Here is a 24,928-nt window from a genome sequence, read left to right as displayed (position 1 = left end):
CACTGCATTCACACTCTTACAAGTCAGAAATTTCAGTGCCCCTCGTGCATCCACCATTGAAAAGAATAGAACGAAAAGATGGAAAGGGGAAATAATGGATCGAGGGGCCTAAGCCTACTCTACTATCTTCTCCTTCTTCCTCATCTCATCGACTCTCGGAGGCAAAAGAGGACACGTCGAGTGACCTTTTCTGTCACTTCCAATGGGTTGTTATGTTTCTCCGAGCAAGTAAAGATCATCATCTAAGTAGAATCCCAAATTCCCAAATGTTCATCTCGAAGATCTCTCAATATTTAACGACGCGCCTTTTCGATTATCCAGGGGTTTCCCAATTTAGAAATGAACTGATACTGCTGAGACTATGGAAGACCTGCGTTTCAGTTCGTCAATGGAGGCAGGCCCCCGTGGCACGCTCGTCACTTTCACATGCTGGCTCTGATTATAGTCATACACTAATCTTGATGCCTTATCTAATCATAGTCATACACTGCCGCATTATACCAAGCTAATGAACTGCTGAACTAATAATTTCTCCTTAAAAGCTGCTTATGAATTATAACTGACAAGTATGATCAATAATATGGGGGTGTGGTGATATTGATGATCGTCCGCTAAACTTAAATTGATTTCGTGGGTCGAACCTAATCCATCTCTCTAGATCCCATTATGAGCTCTGTTCATGCAGATTTGTTTTCTAGAATATTTGGAAGACAGAGAAAGGGAAAGGGTGCTAGCAGCCAGCCCAGCACCGCGACTCGTCGTTGAAAATTGATCAGAAGCCGATGTTGCTGGAGTGCCCAACCTTGATTGATTTCGAATATTGGACTCCGGAGGCGTATATCTCCCTCTCCGCCTGCAAAAAACCAAAAAATCTGGGATTCGAATTTTTAATTGCAGCAGAAACAATCGGTTGGATAACTCGCCGAGATTCTGCTGGTCTGCAGTGCAGCAGGCACATCAACTACCCATACGGACGTAAACGTCTGAGTGGAGCCGGCGATCCATTAGCGTCGCTACAAGAAATGGTAATGCGTTTGACGGAGTAGGAGAATGTCTGGTTCGAGTAAGGATTGGAGGCTGAGAACAAGTTTGAAAATTGTTAAGCAGGTTGGTGAAGGTTGGAGTTATGCGAGAAGGGAGGGGGACAGCGGCCTGAGAGCGTGGGGCAGGGTGTGCACGTGGGGATGATATGGTTCCCATTGACCAATCATATTCTGTGGGCCAAACTGGCATGGGTGGCCGACAGCAGAATATTTGGGATGACGGATTCAGCTGCCCTTCAACAAACACTCGCCTCTTCGGCCTTTGGTTACTTCTCTGATCACCTTCTCTCTGCTCTTCCTTGTTTGGAGTTTGGAGTCTGGAGTTTGGACCACATTTCTTTCTCTTTCTTCTACCTCATCAGGTCCTTTCCTTTCGTACCAGAAGGAAGAAGCAGCAGAAATGGCTTCCGGGTCTAGTCCCTTTCCCTCTGTAAAATAGTAAGAGGAGGATGTCCCTTTGCTTCACCTTCTTTGGATTTGTCTGTTCAATTGCAGAAGCAGATGAAAGAAATGGAAATTCTACTCAGCTATGTGGTCTAAGAGCACGAATGCAGTAACTGTGTAAAACTACAGGCAGAACAGCCGTAATTTCAGTGGCTTGCTCTATAAATCTGGCCTATTGTTATGCTCTGCTTGGATTGATTGTAAAAAATTCTGATTTCTCTCCCTGAGTTAGTAAAAGATCACAGTGATCCCGAAAGTTACTGATGAAAAGTGCAGACCGAGGTCTGGGTAACAATTTTCACGCAGGGGCTTAATGCCAAAGTGAACACAGGAAAAGAAAGAAAACTGTAACCTTGTACAATGTGGGGGCCAATTCAGAGTCATGGCAGATCCTTTGTGACTTTAAGTTGATTCTGTAGCTTGTGACTCTCGTTCTTTTACAGGGTACTGTCACCATTACTGTCTCTGGGAATTCTGGGTAAAATTAGCAATGAAAAGGAAATCGAGTTAAACCAAAAAGAAAACTGGAGAAATATGATTAAGGGGTTTCAAATCTGCAACAAAGACATCAACATTATTCGCACAGAGGTGAAAGGCATAACCAACCGAGTACTAGTTGTTTCGTATTTCGTACTGGGGGATTTAATCAGTAGTTAAGGAACTTAATGAGAGCTGCAGCAAGGCAGGGCACGATCCAGACAGTGTGAAGAATTTAAGATTGGACTTAAGAGGTTAAGAGTCTTTTGCAATGCAATCATCTTGAAAATGCCTGACAGGCAATTGCAAAGTTTGGTAAAGCTTACACATCGGGCTTCATGGTCTTTCAAACAGGACTTCTCCCCAATTCGACCCAGAAGATGAAACAGAAAAACAGTAAGAATGAGAGAAGAAAATTGATCTTTAATTCCAGAATTTATTTTACAAGTAGTTGCCTGGAAATGGCTGATTTAGCAGTCATGTCCCAATATAAAGGACAAAAAGAAAAAAAAGCAAGCAAAATCTTTTTGGTATTCCTCTATTTACACTCATCCGATCTCCATATCCCACCAAAAAACAGGAGGGCGCTCGCCGTCTTCAACAGATGCAGCAACGATCAATCATGCCAGCAGAGGAGCATGACCACGCACCGCCTGATAATGTAGAGTCTCGCCTTCTGCTCTCTCAACGCCCCACCGAGGCCACGACTGACTCTCCTCTTACCCATTGACCCACTGCTCATCTTCATATTTCCTCTTAACCCTTCTTCTTCTTCACCAAACAGAAGGAAAGACCAACCAAAGAGAAGCAAGATGCCCGGACCTCTCTTCTCTGATTAAAACGAATCTCAAACGGGAGACTTGCAGCTTTGCGATGAAGCTAAACGGAGGACTTTCAGAGGCTTATATAGACAAAGAAGTGAGTGGTCCAAACTTCCATCGGTCTAGTAAAGAGCCAACTGGGAAGCCTCAAAGGGGCGTGCGTTGCCCCCTAGCTACAGCAGACAAGCAGTTCAGAGGTCCCACCCACTTGGAATCCATACCAACAAAAGGGGGAAAAGATAAAAGCTAGAAAACAAAAGGGAACCCCCACCACCACAACATTATTTTTGGAAAAATATACAAATATATACACCATCTCTACCTTGATTTATAAATGTTCCTTTCTCTTACTTGCTCTTTCCACATCACTGCCCTCATCGTCTACCTCCTCACTCCATCAGGCTGGGACCCTTCCTATTAAATTGATGGAGACGATGTTATGTTATGGTTCGACAGTGTTTTTAAGAAGAAGAAGACCGGACTTCGTTTCTGCTCATGCAGGGCTGCCCCACTTGTCTTCTGTGTCAGCCGATTTCCCTCAATTTCTCACTTGAGCAGGACCCAGTTCTATCTTTTTCTTTCCTGGCTATCTCACAGACTGGGATTTTTCAAATACTGGAATCTGGATAATGGGTAGGGTTGCTTTCACATTAATCTATATATTTTGTTTATCTTCAGTTCCTGGTGGCCGTTTACGTTTAACCCATTTTCAGGGACGATGATGACGATGATAATGATAATGAGGCCATAACGCGGTGGACAGAAAGATTATCAATTCGTTACGGTATCCACTCTCTTATTAATAAGCTCCAACATCTTTTTGAATAATGAGCGTCAACTTGAGAACCAACCTGACTTTCTGATGTGTATTTAATTCCCACTTAGATTCCTCTTGCTTTCTTGTGTCATCTCCCACTTCTCCGGTAATTTTATTAGTTTTCTTCTTTAATTTAATAAACTTTCGCTTCTTGAGTTAGCAATGATCAATCGTTGTTTGCAGTTATGGCTTTTAATAAACTTTCTGATGTTTAAAATTACCAGAACTCGGAAATCTGACCAGCGGTTGCGGCAGTGGGTTTCCGGCGGACTCCGAGCGGCGATTTATGTGGTCCAGTAAAACCACCGTGCTGGCTCGACTACCGGAAAACCATTGCACGTGCACTTTTGACAAGAGAAGGCAGGACGAGTTTGGGAGAGGAGATTTCCCACTGTGCCGGGCGATCTAGTTTATTTGCTTGACAGTTGTGATCAACCAATTCGGAGGTTCTTCAAGAAAACAGCGTAAGACCCGAGAGCTGCATCGCTTAACGATAGTTTAGTCGATTAATGTTATCAAGAACCCGGAACGGAAAAGCTGTCGATATCAAGGGTAGAGAGCTTTGTTAGTTAGCTTGCCACTGCTTTAATTTGTTTATTATGAACAGACGAGGAAGGCATTGGAGTAAATTACTGGAAACGAGGAGGTGGGATTTCGTTTTTCCTTGTTTCTGAAGCGTTATATAGAGACTCTTGACGATTTCACGTGAAGGTGTCTGTGGGGAGACACGGTCCCTGCCTCTGTACTCGCGGAAATCTTCTGCCATGTTTGATTTCTAGTAGTTGTTTGTAGAAATTACCCGACGAGTTTTTCTGGTACGGCGGACATTAATTATACAGTACGACGATGTAATGTAGTCCCTACCCCGTACCAGATTTTTATCGAGTCTAATCTTTTCTCATTAACAGAAGTGGAGAGTGGAGACAACTTTTCCTGCCGAAGTTTCTGAAACGATCTTCTTCTTCTTCTAATCACATATCTTCATTTAAAACATCATCAAAATGAAGATTGCTGTATCGAAACTAAGCAGCTTGAATGGGAAGATGATGAACAGAACAGATACAGTGCACCGAACACAGGAACACCCATGTTCCCTTGGTCGGAAGAAACCTATTAGAAGCAGGAGTTTTTTAATTTGCAACGCATAATCATCAAATCATTAGTAGTAACTGAGAGTTTTTGCATCTCATCGAATCTGTACGAGCTCGAGTCGCTAAAATGATTGCAATCCGATTATCCAAATAGGATGAAGTGGATTTTGTCTGAACTGAGATCAACTTTCTCTGCTTCACACCGCATTTTTTAACATATTTTAGGTTGATCGCACTACTTTGTTCTTAACATTGACGGCATTAAAGAGATTTTATTGTGCCCTCGACGGCCAAATTCCCCCGTATTAGCCGACAATTTCTGCTAATTCATAGAGATGACATAGCATTTATTTATTTTTTAAAATTCCATCATCCATGCTTTCTCTCTTCGTTTAACCAAACCACCTTTAAGTAAAAAAAAACTACCTCAGCTGAGGGTAAATCAAGTCCTTTTGACGTGCGACGTGTTGATAAGACTCATGGGACAGCACTGGTCTTTCCTTATAGATGCTCGAGCAACGATCGATCAAACGTGCATGTCTGACTCCGCACGAGGAAGTAAGGTGCAAACGAAGGTGTCTCAGTCCAGCCATCCTGTACAGGTCATGTCAGATCAGAAAGCTCACTACTCCCAAAGAGAATCGTGTGAAAGCTGTGAAAAAAGAGGCGGCTTTCTTGATTTCCGTTTCTCATATTCGCATTCTGATGTCTGGTTAAACTCCCTCTCGCGGAAACCTGAAAGGGTGAGTTCGTTCCATCATTTGACTGGTCTTCGGTAAACAAAATACAATCTAGCTGGATCTGTCTGGCCCAGCTCAATCCCCGCGATAGTGTTCTTCTACTTTAAAATTAAACACAGATGGGTTGTCTGTGACGACTAAACGCAACATAATCAGGAGTAAGATGAGAGATTGAACAGAGTAAGATTGCTTTTCTCTTGATTAACCGACAAAATTTGAGGTCATCACGTTGTTATTTGGCTTTTAAATTAGTAGATTAGTTGTACTTGAATAACAAAACCTTTTAAGTAGACCAGACGCACCTGCTCTTTCAAATTTGACGAGTGGACTTGCCTGAGAGACCTTTGACCATTGAGAGAAAAACCCAGAGAGGAATCTAATCCCCCAGAGTTTCTTAAAAATATAAAGAATCAATCAAAAGAAACCCACGATTTAGTTCCTTTTACGGGCATATTAGATAACAGCCATGGCCACTAATCGTCCTGAAGTACCAGATGCTCTGAGCTTGTACCAGTAACGTGAGAGTGATTTAACATGGCTCAAAAACCAAATTATTTTTTTCAAGAAGATAAAAAGAAGACAGAGGAAGCAGCAACCACTCTAAGAACTGCACATTAGAACACTGGATAGAAAATAGTATTTTAGTTTATGGACGCTCTGTCGAACTATTTCTCCCGCTTTAATTCATCCTAAGAAGAGGGAATTGCACGACACTTGTCTCAGACACGGCCCAATATCATTCTGAGTGTTCATAATCATTGGTTAAGACCATGTAAACAATAAGCAGCTATATAAACAAATCAACATGTAATCGAGCTCTCTCTCAAACAATAAGCAGCTATATAAACAAATCAACATGTAATCGAGCTCTCTCTCTCAATTTTGGCAAACAAGAGTTTCTTCTATTTGGTCCGCTGTCATCCCATTAACCACGGGAGATATGTTCGAAATGTACATTATATTCTGATAAGAGAAGTTTAAAGAACCTACAAATTCAGGTTTGGCAACAACGGCGCGGCCGCCGCCGCCGCCGCCGCTAGCACGCAAAAGAAAAATTAGAGGAGGAGCGCCGCCGTGTCTGAGCGGGAAGATAGGCCCAACAGTGGATATTGGGCGTGTTCATACAGGATGGACCACTTTGTTCGTCGTCTTTAGCTTGCAGTTGGGCAAGATTGTTGAAGCCGTAGCCTGTACCTGTACAGACTACAAAGAGCGGAGATTCAGCACTTGAGCTCCGTTGCTGGCTTGCTGGCTGCTAAGTTTCCAACCAACAGACAAAAGAGTTATCCGTTGGCGACCTCGCCTCGTTCCGGATTTTCTGAAACAGTCCGCGATGAGTGTTTGTCTTATACCTGAGTATTTTCATGCATGAGGACATTATAAGACCTTGCCAAATGAAACTTTTCTGATTAAATGTTCACATATTTCCTTTTAAAAGTTGCTTAACTTGTAAACATTTCTAGTAATAGTTTAGACTATGGAAAGCTTTCATACTCTCGTTCCTAGATCCATCTATCACCGAGCAAAAATCTTCTCCATGAAAGACTTCTCAAAAAGAAATCCTAGTAGGAACAAAGCGTTGGCAAACCACCGTAAGTCTGTAACTTCAAAGATTGCTGCATTCTCTGGACAGAGGACATTATAGGCTACATCATATTATTGAATGTGCAGGAGAACGATATTGAGCAAAAGGAAAAACGCAGGAGTTGTTCCTTTCAGACGTATTAGTTCCATTCAGAAGTTGACAATTACTAATTGCCAATGAAATGTTCTGCTTCACCTACTTTTAAACACATAAACGGGAGGTGCTGGAGACGCCAAACATTGTAGGAACTCCATTCTTTTGCTGCAGTTGAGGAACTGAAAGAAATCTACACAAAAAACATAACTTGTGGAGCAGTTGATATATCAGCTACTGATGAATCTTTGGAGGGGGAACTGGATAACCAACTGGCATTACATATGGGGGGGCATGGCCTGAAGGCACCATAACAGGAGTCCCAACAGCTGAGACTACTTGTCCAGCAACTGGCTGACCCATGGTGGGTCCATACATCAGTACACTTTGGTGGGTTGAATGCTTAGATGGAGCCATCCCTGTAGTTACAGGAGTGTTCTGGCCTGTAATAGGTCCTTGAGGTGATGCTGCACTTCCATTATTGATGCTTGTGATGTCATGAATGCTTGACCTGCGCCTATCTCTGTTCATGGAGTTGAGCCGTATGAAATACTTCTGTGCATGGCTTGCTACTTGAGTGGGTGTTCTAGATATGACAAAGTTCCGTGATATACTTCTCCAGTCACCCTTCCCAAACTTTTCGAGCCCAAGCAGGAATAATCTGAAATTGAAGAACATATTTCCCAATATCAAGATGAAGAAACTGGCGATCAATTATAGAGGCAATATGTATCAAATGACCAGAAAATAACTAATCAGTTCACAATTATGCAGTTTTGATGTCGGATGAGCATTTTTCAAAAGCAAAGCAAAGTTTCACATCGTACAGTACTAACTCTCCTTGTCTTGTCTTGAACGAGTTCGTACAGTAGTAAATTGACCAAAGCAAAGTACTTCAAAACTAAAAGCTTGCTGTATTTTTGCCAAACATGAGCTAATGAAGTTAACAGAAAAGTGGGTAAGTGAACAGAAATGACGAATGGAGATAGGCACATTAATCCAGTTTCTACACCTGCTCTACAGTAAACTCGATGCTTCATTGGACATGAGAGAGCTGAACGAGAAATTATCCAATTGAGGCAATTCATCGAGCACTATACTGTATGAGAAACGACCCATACTGCTATAAAACAAAATACTGACCGATGCTCTTCTTCTGTCCACGGAATCCCCTTTCGCCTTTCCTGCTCCGCCTTAGAACTTCCCTTCCCCGTTGCATTGGACTCGAAACCGCAGCCGAAAACATAATTCTCTTTCTTTTCGCCAGACCCAACTTCGTCCGAGATATAGCCCGGGATGGGAACTCGACCGGCCTCGATGGCGTCCACATCTTCCACTAGAACCTCATAGTGGCGTTTCACTTCCTCCACTGTCTTCCCGGGGACAGCCGAAGCTATCTCCTCCCAATTGGGTTTCGAATTCTTAGAAAAATGCGTGGCTATAGCGTTCTCAAAAGACTTTTCACTCACTCGGCTCCACCCTCCGACGGAAGAAGACATAGTTGGCCAAAAAACGAAAGAAAAAGCAGCTTATAAGGAGAAACGAGAGAGCAGAGCCAAACCATCTTCTTCCTCTTCAGCTATTTGAGATATCTTGAAGCAGAGGGAAAGTAAGTGCGAGGAGTGTGCGCAGGATAGAGAGGGAAGCGTATGATAAGGAGTAATAGAGGAGGAGGCGGACCTGTTGGGCGTTGTCATATCATGTGATCTCCTCGTGAGGAGTGGCGCCAGTCTTTGGTATTAAAGACTAAAGAGGCTCTGCTTCTGCGTCTGCGTCTGCTTCTGCTTCTGCTTCTGCACTATCGATCATGGATAGAAGCACACAGCTAGAGATAGGGGAGAGCGGCGGAGGAAAGAGGACGGCAATTGGAAAACCAGAACAAGAAAGAGACGGAGAATCCTCAAAAATGGCTTTGATAGCTCATCCTTTCCAGTCCTAATCTTCTGATTAATATTTTCTTTTATATTTTTCTAAAAATTTAAAGTATGATTTAGCTACCTTCCTCTGTCTAGGGATCTGGATCGCATGGGAGGAGGCGACGTGGCCTTTTCTCCATTGCAAGTCGGGTATTTTGGGAAAGGGCAACTGGCTGTGGATGATGGTTGATCGCGGGTCCATTATGTGGCTTATCTGGACTACAACGTTTGGCCCTTCCTTTACTGCTCCCAAGCGCCGGAGCTGCGCAGGCCCTATCTGTTGAACTCGCTAAGCATAACTCGATCACCAAATCCGCCCTGGTAGTGGAGTCTATATATCTGCTTTTGGCTTTTCAAAAGTTGGGTATCAGTTTTTACATTACATGTAGTTCTGTAAGTTGAACTTCAGAATAAAGAAAAACTGGTGAATGATTGATGGCACCTGGGAACCTTATCCTCACTTTCTAATAACAATAACAATTCGAACATATTATCATCAGAACCAAGTCTAAGATTCATGGGAATTTCAGCTTTAAACCTTGGTACTCACAAATTCTGATCAAACTGAGAAAAAGGCTAACATCTTCTCTTTTGTTATGTGTGAATGGGAGCATGTGCTGAGATAGAGTGTGGAAGAGAAATAGATCCAATATTGCTATATTGCAACTGTAAATCATAGGAACGGTGTTGTTTTTTAAAAAGTCCTGTTGAAAATAGCACATATATGATCATAGTTCTCTTCAGAAAGCCTTTCTACCAGGCAGATTGATCCACTGAAGTTGAAGTTCCACTTCCCCGCACTCCACGTTTCTCAGTCTTACACAAACATCTTGAACTATCTTGCCATCTAACCACACAATTCGGCTCTCTTCTGCAAGGCAATTTTGTCGATTTGGAACTAACTTTTCCAACACTGTACCATTTCCAAGATCTTGCATATTCAACTTCACAGCCTGAATGAATGGGAGAATATCAATTTCGGCATCTCCCATTTTATCGTCGTGACTGAATGTATCCTTGTCAAATACTGCCTGCACCCATGATGACAGGATCATAGTAAATATTGAAGACATTCTGAAAATTACAGTCAACGAAATTCATCAAACATAAAGAAGCAGATTGTTGTGCTCAAACATGCAAAAGAAGTTATGAACTTCCAAGTTTACACTCAGGATGTGTCCTATATGTTAAATGTATGAGAATGTCTAGATTGACACCTAGTTTTACCAATTTAGTTTCATTATTTTACGTTTTTCCTTCATATGCATATGCTTGTATATTTTTCCTTCTACCCAGACCATTCATGAATTCGTGCCTAATTGCACTAGCTGCTCGGATTTAAATGACACCGACCTGCTTGTATTGACAAGTGCATGCCCATTTCTCCCTCTTACTTTTTTCTCCTTTTCCCGATCAGTAACAAAGGCGCATGTAGAAAGCTCAAAATGCTTCTTCATACACTCCTAACCAGATTCAGCTATGACCACTAGATAAATGAGCTATTACACATGAGTCTACATCTGAGAGAAGTCAGAAAAAGAAGTTCAGCTGTTGTTTATGTAGGTTGCAGGAAGTTAGCCAGTGGACTGAAGATTTCAGATTTGGTTGCAGTCACAGTCAGAGAATAAAAAGACGGGTCTCCATGATATTGCAGATTTTCTGAATAATCGAGTGTATCAAAAAGGAAAGCGGACTTCACAGTTAAAGATTTAGCAAATTGTATGAATATGCATTTCTAAGCTAGCTACTATTACAATATAATAAAAGCTAAGGAACAAACTTAAAGGCTACCTAAAAAAGTGAAGCTAATATGAAGAAATGCATGGCTTACTGATCACAAGCTTTGCTTAAAGAAAACATTAATGGTTCTCTCACACATGGGCACCATTACACAACAAGCAGGTCTGTGGTGATGAATCATCAACCTGTTGATTGACCACATGTAGTTACACATTGAATTCCATACATCTCTAAGTTCCTTGAGAAAAAAATTTCTTTTATCCAATCTCACATAATAAAAAGCTACACAGAGCATGAAGTTCATTCAATGTTCAATAAAAGTTGCCTTACACACACTTCTTTAGATTGATATTACAATCGACCTAATTCTTCCTATCCACTTTGCAACTCAATTTGTACAAGTCTCCAGTATAACAACAGAAGCTGTTTATCCTTCTAGATATACTGCTTTGGGCAGGAAGTTTTAGACTTTTAGAACATCAAATTAGTAGTACTTCCCAACCGTCAAAGTTTCTTAAGTAGACTTCATGTATCGGCTAAGTGTTTAACTTTTGGGTGACTATTGGGTTATCTTCTATACACATGCAACAGTGGCACACCGTACAAAAAGTTCATGCAAAGATAGCTTAAAATTTAAGAACAAAATAAGTGATTAAAATAAAAGATACTAACAAGCTTGATTGGTTTAATTGGATCCGAAATTGAAAAGGTTAGTTCCTCATTCCACTCAGGATTGACATTCTTCTTCACCACATGAGTCTTCAGCTTCTGCATGAAAGTTTTGCACTCAAGTAACAATAGACAAAGAATGATTAAAGATGCTAAAAAATTTAAATTAGTGCAAGACTTCCCAATTTAATGAAACCAAGTTGCAGAAGAATCAGATAACTTGTTTGCATCAAATGGTATTTCAAGCTTGATTTCAGGAGACACACAAAATGGTTATTTATTTATTTACTTTTTTTTTTAAGAAAATAAGCATTGGTATTGCATCTGGAGAGCATGGGGCTTTAACTGGCATTGCTTTTTGAAAAATTATTATTGTTTCGGGATTTCTGAACGTCGACCTTTTGCTTCTTTAATATACAAAATGGACAAATGAACAATCCACCAAAGAGAAATGTATTGTTGTGAACAATGACGGTTTCTTTGTTGATTATTTGCAGTGAAACCTTTTGTCCTCGGCAAATAACTAATAAAAAACTGCCCACTCAGACAATGTTTATGAAATCTTCATTCTGCGATAAATCAGACCAAACACAATGTTTCAGAAACTACTTTTGAACGTTGACAGTTGCAATTTCATACCTCAGCACTGGGTTAGAAACTCTTGGGATCTAAAGTGGCCTTATACTTCCTTTTCAACAGACACTGTTGCTGCCATCAATAGGGTCTTATGATGGATGGCAAGATAGATAATTGCAAGCTCGGGATCAGAATATAATGAAAAAAACTATCAAGTGGATCCATTGCATTGAACTCAAGAAACAATGATGAAATAGGAGAGAATAGGATAGATAATGCTTTCAAGTTCTGAATTATGCCATTATTAGATATGATAATAGCATAGGCTCATTCGCTCGATTAAAGAGTATCAATATATCAGAATATATGGTCCGGCACCTGAGGCGATTTTTCAATATTAAATTCAATTTATTTTTTTTAGAATAGTACTATTATTTAAATTATGTTAACAAGAAAGAAACAAATCCTTGAATCCCCAAAGTATCTGTTCATACCATGTTCAATAAATTATCGTTATGAAGTATCATCAAAAGAAAAGCTTGACATGGGAACTGAGATCTGAAAAGCCATTTTTTTTTTTTAACGTTTCTCCTCAAAGCACTTGAAATTTGAAAAGTACCTGTTTTCCCATCTTGAGGATAATGTAAGGATCACTAGTGTTTAAATCCCTCACGGCGAGGTTTAACCCTTTGACGACCCGAACTCGCAGAAGCCCCATAAGCTGCTCCATAGAAGAGAAGCTCTGGTAGGAGGAACGCAATGAAACAGGGGACGACACTGAATCAGTAGCACCAGCCCCGTCCATCCCTGTCGAACTTGCAATCTAACATGTCACAGTGTACCCAGAATTTATTACCAGAATAAATGTAAAGAGTAATGGAAGGTGTTCTTGTCCGAAACTGTTTGGTCGCCGGGGCTGATCCTCTGCCAAAAAAATCTTCTTCTGTCTTCAGCTTCCATAATTGACCTTGCGTTCTTCTGAGATAGCGCGTCTCGACGCGGGGAGGCCAAAGATAGTCCGAGGATAGTGGAGGTTCGGTTAGGGCGTTGGCAGATGTGAGGTGAGCCGAAGCGGATTGTGAGGTTCCTTTGCTTGATTACCTCCTTCCACCAGGGGACACTGAAGGTGCCGCCGTGTGGGTGATTCTCTGGTTCTTCGCGTCCGTTTGTATCCGTTTCCCTGCACTGTCCAATCTGGAAATAATTGCAGTCAATTTTATCAGATTATTCCATTTATTAAATGGAACGAATATGGAATAAAAATCTTAATTGTGAGTAAGTAACGATAATTTTACCATTTTACTCCTTTATTAAATGGAACGGAATTAGATATAAAATTACTCGAACATTGATTAATGCACAAATATTATTATATTTTTTACATATTTGAACATTATAAATTTAATCTTAAAAAAATTTAATCTATATTTATTAATTACCCAATTATCCGGCCAATGACCGAGTAAATAAATGAATCGGAATATCGTAAAAAATAATCATACAAAACATAAGTGAACTAACACGACTCTATAAGACTTGGGTTCCTAAACGGAGGGAGGAGGCAGCATTCCCCTACCATTTTTCCTTTTGCAGCATCCTTTGTAGGACATTCCGGCTACAAGAAGTTGCTCTCCTTCATCTCCATTTGCTCTAAAAAATCAATAAAGAGAAGATGAAGGAAAAAGATGGAATGGAGTTTTTGACGACTGTGGGGGAGTCTAATGATTCGAAATCGAGGCTTCCGATTATTTTGGCAAGCCCTAACTCTGCTTTCTAATGATCTCTACTGCGGGGAGTTTTGTGTTTGCTAGCGATTCATCAATTCTGGAGTTTTAACTTCTTTCTTTCTTAATCAGTTTGATCTCATCATTGGCCGTCCTTTCCGAGGGAGACTTATTGGGCATTAAAGAGTAAGGTAAATGATGAAAGCTATTCCATATGTTGTACTGATTACTGTCGGATATTTAGTATTAGTTTTATCCTATTATTTTGGAAGATATTCTGATTCCGTTTATTTACAGCCTATTGGATGTATGTAGAAATTGGTTTTGAAAATACGATATCTAATTGATTGTATGTAGAAATGTGGTATCCAAATTACCCATAAATGTTCGATTATAGCTTTCATTTTATTTCATATAGCTTCCAAATTTCTTTCATATAGCTTGTTTCTAAGCTTTCTTTTATTTTCAGTTGGCACAACTGTTGGAAAATCCATCCTATCCAAAACCTGACCTGCGGAATCCAAATATTTAGTTATTTCTCAATTTCTAAGAACATAATTGAAACTGATCAAAGATAAAAGATGTTTGCTTCACTGATTTTCGGATTAAACATAATTACCAAAGACTACATATTGATGAACAGGAAGCACTATACATAGTCATTTAGCGCTCCCCACAACCATTCTCATGTTTCAAGCTTATTGAAGCATTATCCCTGTACAAAATACATAACATGATCATGGCGGCAACCTAATAAAACTATAGAAGTTGCAGTTTGACATCACTAAGAAAGCCTTTTGCCAGGAAGGTGAACCCATTGCAGTTGAAGTTCCACTTCACCACATTCCACATTTCTCAATCTAAGACAAACATACTGAGTGACCTTCCCATCTAACAGCACTATTCGGCTCTCTTCTGAAAGGCAGTTCTGTCGATTAGGTTGTATCTTGTTTAAAACTGTACCATCTTGGGCCCCTTCCAGGTTCAACTTCACCGCTTCGACGAAGGGCAGAATATCCAGTTCAGCATCTCCCATACTATCATCTTGGGTGAATGTATCCTTGTCGTATACTCGCTGCACCCATGTGAGATGAGAGTGAATTACTATTGAAACTCTTCCGGAAAATGGTCATCATGCACAAAATAAGTCTATAAAATGGGAATGGATTGCCCAATTCTGCATCAACTTGAATTTGATTCAAGTACTTTAGTTATTTTGCCCTAAGGGTCTGCTTGGAAACCCTAGAAAAGAAAAGAAAAGAAAATGAAAATTTGACCATTATTGTTCCCAAAAATAGTTAGTAAAAATGAGATAATGAACAAATTCTCCTTTTCACCAACTATTTTTGGGAATAATGGTGGTCAAATTTTCATTTTCTTTTCCATGGGGTTCCAAACAGATCCTAAGAGTGTGTACATGAACTGCACAACTAGGAACTGATAGCTTATCTGATAGAAACTGGATTGGAAACACCAGATTACATGGTATAACTTCTTAATCCTTTTAACACAACCACATGACATATTTTCAAATTGAGAAACCCCTACGCACCACCTCAACCATCCCTTTTGAATAAATGATGCATACACATGTAGAAAGCCTGATACAGAGATGGACACAAGATACTTATACATAGAAGAGAGGAAACTGGGTTTGCTGATACCACTCTCACAAATTTGGCCAATGTTTCCTTAAAGAATTAACTTTAAAAAAAAATCCTCTTTTTACTTTCATCCATCACAAAGTTTCTTAAACTTCAAAAGTTGGTGTTATCATTTTTTATTTCATTTTGTTAACCTCTCCAACTTCGTAGCCTCTCAGGTGTAATAGCCAGCACATATAAATTTGAATAGCTGCCAAGAATAATGCCACTGTAGCGAGTCTTAAGGATTAAGAATTATCGACCTAAGGCCAATGTAAACAGCCTCCAATAGTTTTTCCCTTTCTAATGTTTCATTTTCCACAATTTTTATTCTAGAATAAAAAAGTTTGGCTTGCTAGAGACATTTCCTTTTCCTAGAGAGAAGCGAACTGCAAACATGTTATCTGTTTTTGAACTTTTCAACTTCTTATAAAGTACAAAGTCCTTTGGAAATGTCAATTCTAACAGGCCCTTAAAGTTCTTTCTGGTGGTCAAATCTCATCTATAAGAAATGTTTATTGCTGAAACAGTATTTAACAAGATGCATAAATTAGTTTACCTTCTTCAAATGCACAGGAAGAGACAAAATAAAAGAAAGTTTCCCTGCATAAATAAAAGAATATTCAAGATAGGAGAAACTAGAAACACATACAACTTTCATTGGCATGATTGGTTCTGTGACAGAAAAAGTGAGCTCTTCATTCCACTCTGGATTGACATTCTTTTTTATTACATGAGTCTTTAGCTTCTGCTCCAACATTCAAAAGAAAAGAGAATTAAATTACAGGTTCAAATCAATGAGTACAAATCTAAATTAATATAATCTAAATTACTAAGTGCACCTTTCAATTAATGAAAAAAGCAACTAAACAAGTATTGAACTAGAAAAAAGGGTCTCTATTGTTGTTTTAAGGAGACGTGAACATTTTTTTTCATCCAGAGAAATAGGTTGCTTCTGCATTACTGGTTAAACAAGTAGGTATTCTGAGAATCCTGTGGCTTTAGGCTGTTTAGTTTGACAAAACTGTAATTTCTTTCTTAAAATTATGTACACATGCTACAGAGAATCAAGCGAATTTAACAGCAAACTATGGTATTCTCCCCATTATTTCAACCCCAACTTGAAATATCTGTCACTAAACCCACTTGAAAACCAACAAGAGCATTAAGACAGCTTTTTTTTTTTTTTATGGCCAAAAAGTGGTTTCAACTAAAATAAGAGAGAGAGAGAGCTGAAAGAAATGTCAAAGGATTGAGATCATAAAAGCATCATATAAGATCCCTTTTCACCCAAACTAGACAGCCCATCCTTCTTGAGAATGAGATGTAGGTATCTTGCAGGAAAAAGTTGTGGGTGTCTCACAAATGTGTAGATAACAGGAAAGAGGTATGTCTAGGACCTTAAGATAAGCTGCAGGGCCACCACAACAGGAACAACAGTTCTAAGGATGTTGGAAAGGTTTCTAAGACCCATCCCCTGAATCAAATGAAATAATCTGAGGGTAGTTAACGGCTGGAGAGACTAAAAACTACAGATTTAGTTTGCAGCCCGGGTACTCATATTAAGTAAATCCCAAGCAAGATATCATGATATGCATCACCAAAGCTGGCCTTTAATATTACTTTTGAGCAGTATGTAAAAGTGATAGGAACTCTTAGGAGCACTATGACAATGTAAATGTATCAAATTATCAAGTCTTGCAGTGCATAATGGACTTTCAAGTAAGCAATCTCCTACAGCTTCAGTAAACCAAGGCCATGAGAAATAACTCATTGCATGAATTAGTAGGTTAGGGGAAGGCATGATTACAGCTAATATCCCGTATTTGTCTAGGTAAGAGCTAATCTAATTGAGTGACAAAGTTATTCTTCCATCTAAGTTATAGGAAAAAATCAATCAATTGTGTCAACAAGTGAACCATGACAGTAGGATAAGTAGAAACTGCTTACATGATCAATTATCCAAACAGATCAAGTAATAGTGCTTTTTCCACATAGAGCAGCAAAATCAGAAGAGGGACTCTTCGGTATAAGAGGGGCTTTAATGGCGGGGAGAGTAAAATCAAGCAGGCGTTAATGCTATTAAAGGTACTAGAACAAGTCCATAATGATAGGCATCATTTTGTATTTTCCGAGCAGCGGGGGTGCCCCGATAGCAAAGCACCAGCAGCAATTTGTTGAATAATCACCTACAATGAACTGTATCGATCTACCATGGCTGAAAGTGCTAAAAAAGAAAAAAGGCTAAAAGAAATTAAAAAGGAGCAAAGATGGCCATGGATATCTTGCGTTCTTTCTCTCGCGATTTTCCAATGTCAGACTGGCAATATACCTGTCCCCCCATCCTTAGAACAACGTAAGGGTCGCTGGTGGACACATCGCAGACGGTGAGGTTCACCCCTCTGACGATCCTCACCCTGAGGAGCCCCATCAGATCATCGAAGGAAGAACACATTTCCGCGCCGGAATCCATTTGGCAAGCGCTGACAACCTCTCTTCGACACCACCAACAAAATTGCTATAATGTAAGCGGCAGCCTTCTTGTCGTTTCCAGGATAAAAAAATTTTCTTTCGACGACAGACATGACTCAGAAAAAGACAACCATACACGCGTCACAAGAACACGGCCCTGGCCTCTATTAAAAGTAGACGATGAAAATCACCGAGAAACTATTCTGCCACGGGAAACTGGAACACCACTACATCAACCATCAATTCACGCATACGCCAGGAATCGAGTGGAAGGACGTAAGAGACGACCAACAGAAAACCAGGTGGCAGTACCCACCGAGAGCGGAATCTCTGAAACAGACATTAATTCTTTCAATACGGACCAGCTCGCGACACCCTAAACCGTTAGTGATCCAAAGGATTTATGATAATCAGCCTCGGGATTAAAATTAGAATCGAGTTCCTGCTCAAAATTTTTAACCTGACTTTGATTCTGAGCTCTATCAAGGTTCAAACTCTAACCTATATATAAAACTTTAAAAATAAAAATAATTAAAAAAATATTGTGATAATCTCTGTAAATCATAAAGCTCTATCAGGGTTCAAAGCTCACAAATGGAAGACCATTAGTGGCTCCCACGTCTCACAGACTCGCATGGTCGCGCATTCTATGCTATTCCCGAGAATCACGAGTCCACAAGATGGGAATCATTTCTCTTTCCAGAGAGTTCTGATCCAAGGTCAATTGACATTGAAGCTGTAAACGTCAACGAGGCAGCCTTCTATGGAGGAGCAATTAATGGGATAAATGTATAGCAGTAACTACACAGTAACATCGGGAGTTTCGGAAGCAAACTTTCCTCATCACCACTTTTAGCCCTCAAGACATTAACGGGCTTTCTGTTTCCATCCCTGTTCTGGTTTTCTATAGAGCAGTCCGAACACCAACAAGAAGACTTGGTCAGCTGCATAACAAAGCCTAGAAGCGGGAAGGACTACAAATTTCTCATCTCTAATTACCGGAAAAGAACGGCAGAGCTGCTCCGGAACAGCAGACTGAAATTTCTAAAATCATCCATATCTTGATCACGGAAAACTGAAGTTTTTTAAACTCAAAAAGAATATAAGCATAAATAGGCGGATCCCTTTGGATGCACTCTGAAACGGACATAGCATAGGAATGACAGAGGTCAGAGGCTTGTGATAAAATCTAGCTTAAACACTAACCAGAAGAAACGACAACAAAAGAAAGGGAAGTCAATTCGGGGGGAAGAGTAAGATGGACATACCAGTTTACCCATTCTAAGAACACAATAAGGATCACTGCTCCTGATGTCGCGGACAGCGAGGTTAATCCCTCTCAACACCCGCACTTTGAGAAGTCCCAATACATGTTCCATGACGGAGTCGGAATTGAAGAGAAAGAAGACGCGTCGCGGAGACGAACGATACCACTAACTCCAATCGAGAGCCTCAGCTTCCTTCTCCATTGTCTGAATTCGGACCTTTTAACGTTTTATATAGCAGTGGAGAAGGACGGAGAAGAGAGTAGGGAGAGGGAACGGGACAAAAAAGCCGGCTTTTTGGACCAAATGCTTCTATAATCGTTTTAACTAGTGTCTGTGCCGTCATTTCAACTGGAGCCAATGTACGTCATAACGGACCCTCACTAACCTTGTCTGTGAGGCCGCGCAGTTCTATCTTGATTAGTTGCGATGAAGCGTGACATAATTGAACTTAGAGATGAGAATAGAAGCCAAAGATGTCCCAAGAAAGGAGTCACGATCACGGAGACATGGCACATGTATATAGAGGGTCCGATCAGACCCATGAGGAAAAATTGACTTCTATACAAATGTTTACAAGCTAAAGATTCAATTGATGGGTCTTTCATTAATTTCATATTTCCTTCATGTGGAAGTCATAGCTTTTAGTGAAATTGATGCATTGGAAGTGTTTTTTTTTTACCTAATCCTTAATTTTAAATTATTATTTGTAGTTATGTAGCCCAAAAAGTTGATATAATTCAGGTCATACTTGTTAGTGGACTTGAACACTTTAGTCCAATTTAAAAATTGGATTACGTTGGCATTGCTTCATTCACTAGGTGAGACTTGAGATTACAAAAAACAATCAAAGTGCCGGTTTAAATGGGTTGAGTCTAATATATGGTCCTCTCCTGTTTGTAAAAGTTTTTTAGATGCAAGTGAGGAGACACGTTTCCATCTCTCTCTATCTCCTCACTTACCAAATCAAACCGAAGAAGATAAAAAAAAAAAGTCCTTCCAAAGACACTTTCAAAGCTTGCCAAAAAAAATCTACTTGTAGCATGCTCATCTAATATTAGGACTTTTCTTTACATTTATCACCTTTTTGTTTGATTGCCTTTCTTTTCTATATTATCACCATGGATTCTTCTCTCTCTCTCTCTCTCTCTCTTCTTTTTCTTCTAAATGAGAATTGTAAGTTCTTCTTTGGTGAATTAGTTTACCAAGAAGTCACTCAAACTTAGTCATATCTACCTCATTACTGACCTAACATAGTTTTGCATTCAAATCTATAGGTGTGTCACAAAGTTGTTGTTTGAGTAAGTCCAACACATACTTTATGAGAGAATAATACCATGCTCAGATTGTAAAAATATTTGAGAGGACTAAGGTTCTTTTTCGAAAAACTTTGTTTAGTTCATCATTGGTCTGTTGAATTCCTTCTCTATCATGTCAATCAACATTATATCATTGACTTAGACAATTATTAGAAGAACTCCTTGATTAGTATGTTTAACAAACACCACATGATCCTTTTCACACTTTTTGAAACCTAAATCAGTTACCTCCTCTACTAAAATTATCAAACATGACATGTGAGGATTGTTTGAGTCGATAAATAGATTTATGAGTAAGCACACTTTCTTCCCCTCAAACCACAAATTAGTGTTTGTGAGAAATAGACCTCTTCTTGGAGGTCCCCATTAAAAAACAATCTTAACATCCAACTGATAAAGAGACCAAGTAAAGTTAGCAACTAATCAAATGAGAACACGTAACAAACTGAGTGTAGTAATGGGAGAAAATATTTCTTCATAATTAATGTCATAGGATTGAGTGTATCTTTTGGCTACTAACCTGACCTTGAGTTGAGCAATGCTGCCATTCTAATTGTATTTCATAGTAAACACTAGTCTACATCCCATAATCTTCTCCTTGGTGGTAACAATGTCAACTGCTAGGTCTTGTTGTCAAACATAACTACCATCTCTTCTTCCATGGCAACTTTTCACCTTGGATGTTGAAGGGCCTGAGCATAACTCTTGGGAAGAGTGATAAACAAAAAGGTTACCAAAAAGTACAAAAACTTGAAGATAATCTATGAGTGGATGGAAAGTACAGGGCTTTTGTAGAATACGATAATGCGTAGGTCTTCAAAATGCTGGAGGAGAATCAGAACTAGAAGACATTTGAGGTGAGTGATCAAACAATGGAGAAGAGGTCTCACTTGGTGGACCTTCCAACAGATGTAGTAATGGCTGGTCTAGTGGCACAACAAGTCTAGGCATACATACAAAGGAAGAAAAATCTGGAGGAGAAGCAATAGTACTAGAGTAGAACGGTTGATCTCAACCAAGTCAACCTCTCCACTCTCTCCTTCTTTCTCTCCTGCTTCTTTTCTCCTACCTTCTTCACCTCAAGTGATAAATATTACTCTCATGGAATACTGAAAAATAACATGGTATAGAGCAATGAATTTAGGATTCCATTTGGATTTTTTTTTTTTTGCTCTGTAGATTAAAAGCTGCTATGGCGAATCGGCAGCAACAACCAAAAGGTTCAGTAGTAACAGCTTGGTCTAAAAACAGATAAGTTTTTTCTTCATAAGTGCTAGTCAGTTTTTTATTCTCCCTTGAAGCTTGAAAGAAGTGTTGTTTTTGCCTCTTTCATGCATGTATTTCATAGTGTTTCACCTTACATTATATATCTTCCTTATTCAATGAAAACGTTTCAATTTGCTATTGTTCATACAAACTATGAGTTACAGCATATCTCATGTGTCTTGATGTTGTTTTCTCTTCATAAACTGACTCATTCAGATGATAAGTTGATGTGCCTATGGTGTTGGAGGGTTGAGAATAGATTAACTCCAGGTTTCTTGTTGTCAACATTACAACAAACACTGGTTTCCTTCCTGCCATAACCATCTGGAACTAGAGGAGAAAGTGCAGCAACATGCACTCCTTTCTTGCTTCCTTGTCTTCCTTGCTTGCTTGGTCTCGTTTGGTTCTCCCTTGGTGGTGCAACATTTTTTTTTTTAAGGTTCAGGAATTCAGAACTCTACCCGAACGTGAGTTCAAATTGGTGAGAATTTTGAAGTTATAGGTTGTTGTTCTTAGAACCTCCACCTTGAAACGTGCTGGTAAGAGGTCTAAAGTTAGAAGAGTACCTTGCATCAATCTAAGTTCTGAAGTTTCTATTTAGAAGGTGTTTCCAACATTGACAAAAGGAGGTATGAACCAGGAAGGAAAGTTTCCAAATTGAGAGAAATCTGAGGCAAAATTCTAAGATTGTTCATGTTGGAAAATAGGGCCCAAGCCCACACGACCAAGGAAGACCCACATATCTAAGAGTATTATAAGATGGGTCACACGACAGAGGAAGGCTCACAAGATGGTCTCAAACCCATAAGAAGTAGGACCCACCATGATTACCATAAGTTGGCATCCTTATCACATAAGTTGAAAAATCAAGAAGGACTCACAAAGATATTTTTATCTTCTGGTCATGTCCTAGAAGAGTTCTAGTTAGAGTTATGTTTGTCTTTTATTTATATTGAGTTATTTAATTATGCTAGGACTTATCTTTAAGTGTTAGAGTTTGGGTGTAATTGGGACAAAAATAGTTTTATTGTAATTGGACTATACTACCTTCCTCTATTATAAATAAGGGTTCATGTACTTTGATTATAATAAGTTAATGAAGTCAATGAAGTATTTCTCTTTTCCGTAAATTCAACAATTCACGACATTCCTTTGCATGTTACCGTTCCTCCTTTGCATCAACAACTTTCTATTAATTATACTCTCAGATTCTGGAGGCTCCAACATGTACTTTGTTGTTATTTGGTTACTGAATTATAGTTTCTTGTGCATGGCATACATGAGTTCAACATGATTATTGTACTTCAATATTTAGGACCTTGGTTTTCCTGCAACTCTCACGTTCCCTTGGATTACTGATTTCCAGCATTGTTGTGACAAAGGAAGTTGGTTAGAGAAGGTGCACAACTTCTTTTGTTATTAAAATTCTTTCACTTAAGCTATTTGGAGACCATCTAGTCGATCTTGAGGTAGTTGATTATACTTTATAAACAAGTTAAAAGTGTTGCGATTGCTTAATCTCCTACTATTATTTTTATTAAAAGAAAATACTTCATGGCTGAAGAACTGTACTTTAACATGGCTGATAAAAGTAATTTTTCTTAAAATCATTATTATTCCATTAAAAGAACTATCAAACTATTTGAGTTGGTCTCAATCGGTTAAGCGATTTCTTGTCACTCGAGACCTATTAGATCACTTCACTAAGCCACCTCCTCTTGTGGATGAGGAAGAAAGTTTTTTTTTTTTTTTTGCCAAAAAGTGGCTTAAAAAAGTATACTTGTTATTAGTTGGTTGATTAACAATATGGAAGAAAGCGTTGCAAATAACGTTGTCCATCTTGAGATAGCTAAACAAGTGTGGAATACTTGTGCAGAGTTATATTCTGATGTTGATAGTTTGCAAAAATTATATGATGCTTTTCAAATAATTTATAATACAAAATAGAGGGAGAATTTGAATGACTATATTGCACAATTAAGGACGAGATTTACGTGGATCAACCACTAGGATTAGTGGTTGAGGGGGAGTTGGTGTGCAGACTATAGAAATCTCTATATGGACTGAAATAGTCACCCCGTGCCTAGTTTGATAAATTTAGTCAAGCAGTGCTTCGATTTGGGTTTACTAGATGTTTTGTGGATTACTCCAAGTCTTTGTCAAACACACTAACAAGGGAGTTGTGCTACTTATTGTGTACGTTGATGCTATTATTTTAACAGGAAGTGACATAGACAATATAAGTCAAGTCAAACACAAAATATATACTGAATTCAAGACAAAGGCTTGGGGTTCCTCAAACACTTCCTTGGTATTGAAGTTTTCCAATCCAAGCATGACATTTTCCTGTTCGTGGAGAAAGTATGTGTTTGATTTACTTAAAAGATACATTGAATGATGGGATGTCACCCTGTTAACACTCCTATGGGTACAAATTTGAATTTGTGCGTAGGCTCTGGAGAAGATATAAATGTGGACAAGTACCAAAAGCTAGTAGGACAGTTGATTAATCTCACTATCACTAGACCGAATGTCTCTATTGCAATTAATGTTGTTAGTCAATACATGCATAAACCTCATTTCACTCACTAACAAGTTTTGAAAAGGATCCTCAAATATTTGAAAAAGAATCTAGGTCAAGGACTCTTATATAAGTGTCATGGTCACCTTAATATTGAAAGTTTTGTAGATGTTGATTGAGCTAAATCTCCAAATGATAGATAATGCACCTTTGATTATCGTACTTTTGTTGAAGAGCATATATGGAAGAGTCTTATATGACTCTCATAGTAAGAAGTTTCACAAAGCCAGAATTAATATAGTGGAGTCTTACAAGAGTCTCATAAGAGAAAATCTCACATAAGAGTCTCAGTTAAAGGTGTTTTAGTTAGTTAGTCTTCTATTTATATTCAATTGTTCAATTTTTTTAGAACTTATTTAACTTCGGGTGTAACTGGGATAAGGGTAGTTTAATTGTAATTGGATTTTACTTGTTTCCTCCATTATAAATGGAAGTTCATTATACTCAAATTATAACATGTTCATAAAATATTTTTTTCTCCAAAAATTCAACAAATTTAGTTAGAGGAAACCTAGTCACATGAAAAAGTATAAAACAAAATGTTGTTACAAGATTTTGTGTCGATGTTGAATATAGGACTATGGTACATGTGGTAAGTGAGCTTATATGGATTAAATCGCTCTTTACAGAGTTGGGATTCAACAAA

General features: G+C 39.0%; 4 protein-coding genes across 5 annotated transcripts; all 4 read right to left on the bottom strand.

Annotated features, from left to right (window-relative positions):
- Positions 1-2,369: 2,369 nt before the first annotated feature.
- Positions 2,370-2,821, bottom strand: LOC137949508 (small polypeptide DEVIL 6-like). The gene has a single exon (XM_068795570.1). It carries the CDS (start codon positions 2,710-2,712, stop codon positions 2,581-2,583), a length of 132 nt encoding a protein of 43 aa, XP_068651671.1. The 5' UTR covers positions 2,713-2,821; the 3' UTR covers positions 2,370-2,580.
- Positions 2,822-7,055: 4,234 nt separating this feature from the next.
- Positions 7,056-9,235, bottom strand: LOC137949506 (transcription factor MYBS1-like). Its single transcript, XM_068795568.1, has 3 exons — positions 8,792-9,235; positions 8,255-8,703; positions 7,056-7,772 (listed from the first exon to the last, which is right to left on the bottom strand). Exons 2-3 carry the CDS (start codon positions 8,608-8,610, stop codon positions 7,346-7,348), a joined length of 783 nt encoding a protein of 260 aa, XP_068651669.1. The 5' UTR covers positions 8,611-8,703; positions 8,792-9,235; the 3' UTR covers positions 7,056-7,345.
- A 229-nt stretch (positions 9,236-9,464) lies between these two features.
- On the bottom strand, positions 9,465-13,200 carry LOC137949507 (GTPase activating protein 1-like). The gene is made up of 3 exons (XM_068795569.1): positions 12,632-13,200; positions 11,440-11,535; positions 9,465-10,058 (listed from the first exon to the last, which is right to left on the bottom strand). The coding sequence occupies exons 1-3, from the start codon at positions 12,815-12,817 to the stop codon at positions 9,768-9,770; spliced, it is 573 nt and encodes a 190-aa protein (XP_068651670.1). The 5' UTR covers positions 12,818-13,200; the 3' UTR covers positions 9,465-9,767.
- A 1,126-nt stretch (positions 13,201-14,326) lies between these two features.
- LOC137950079 (GTPase activating protein 1-like) lies at positions 14,327-19,396 on the bottom strand. 2 transcript variants are annotated; one of them, XM_068796444.1, is made up of 3 exons: positions 19,120-19,396; positions 16,032-16,127; positions 14,327-14,811 (listed from the first exon to the last, which is right to left on the bottom strand). In XM_068796444.1, the coding sequence occupies exons 1-3, from the start codon at positions 19,228-19,230 to the stop codon at positions 14,521-14,523; spliced, it is 498 nt and encodes a 165-aa protein (XP_068652545.1). In that variant the 5' UTR covers positions 19,231-19,396; the 3' UTR covers positions 14,327-14,520. The 2 variants fall into 2 exon arrangements, with proteins under 2 accessions (XP_068652545.1, XP_068652544.1); XM_068796443.1 differs by lacking the exon at positions 19,120-19,396 and adding an exon at positions 17,712-17,940.
- Between the last annotated feature and the right edge of the window lie 5,532 nt (positions 19,397-24,928).

This window comes from Aristolochia californica, unplaced genomic scaffold (genome assembly GCF_029961685.1).
Source record: "Aristolochia californica isolate CCGP_79_NKW_82.1479 unplaced genomic scaffold, dmAriCali1.0.hap1 SCAF_14, whole genome shotgun sequence".
NCBI classification, from domain to species: domain Eukaryota; kingdom Viridiplantae; phylum Streptophyta; class Magnoliopsida; order Piperales; family Aristolochiaceae; genus Aristolochia; species Aristolochia californica.
Note: the sequence above shows the minus strand (reverse complement) of the source record. Positions and strands in the feature narration are given on the sequence as shown.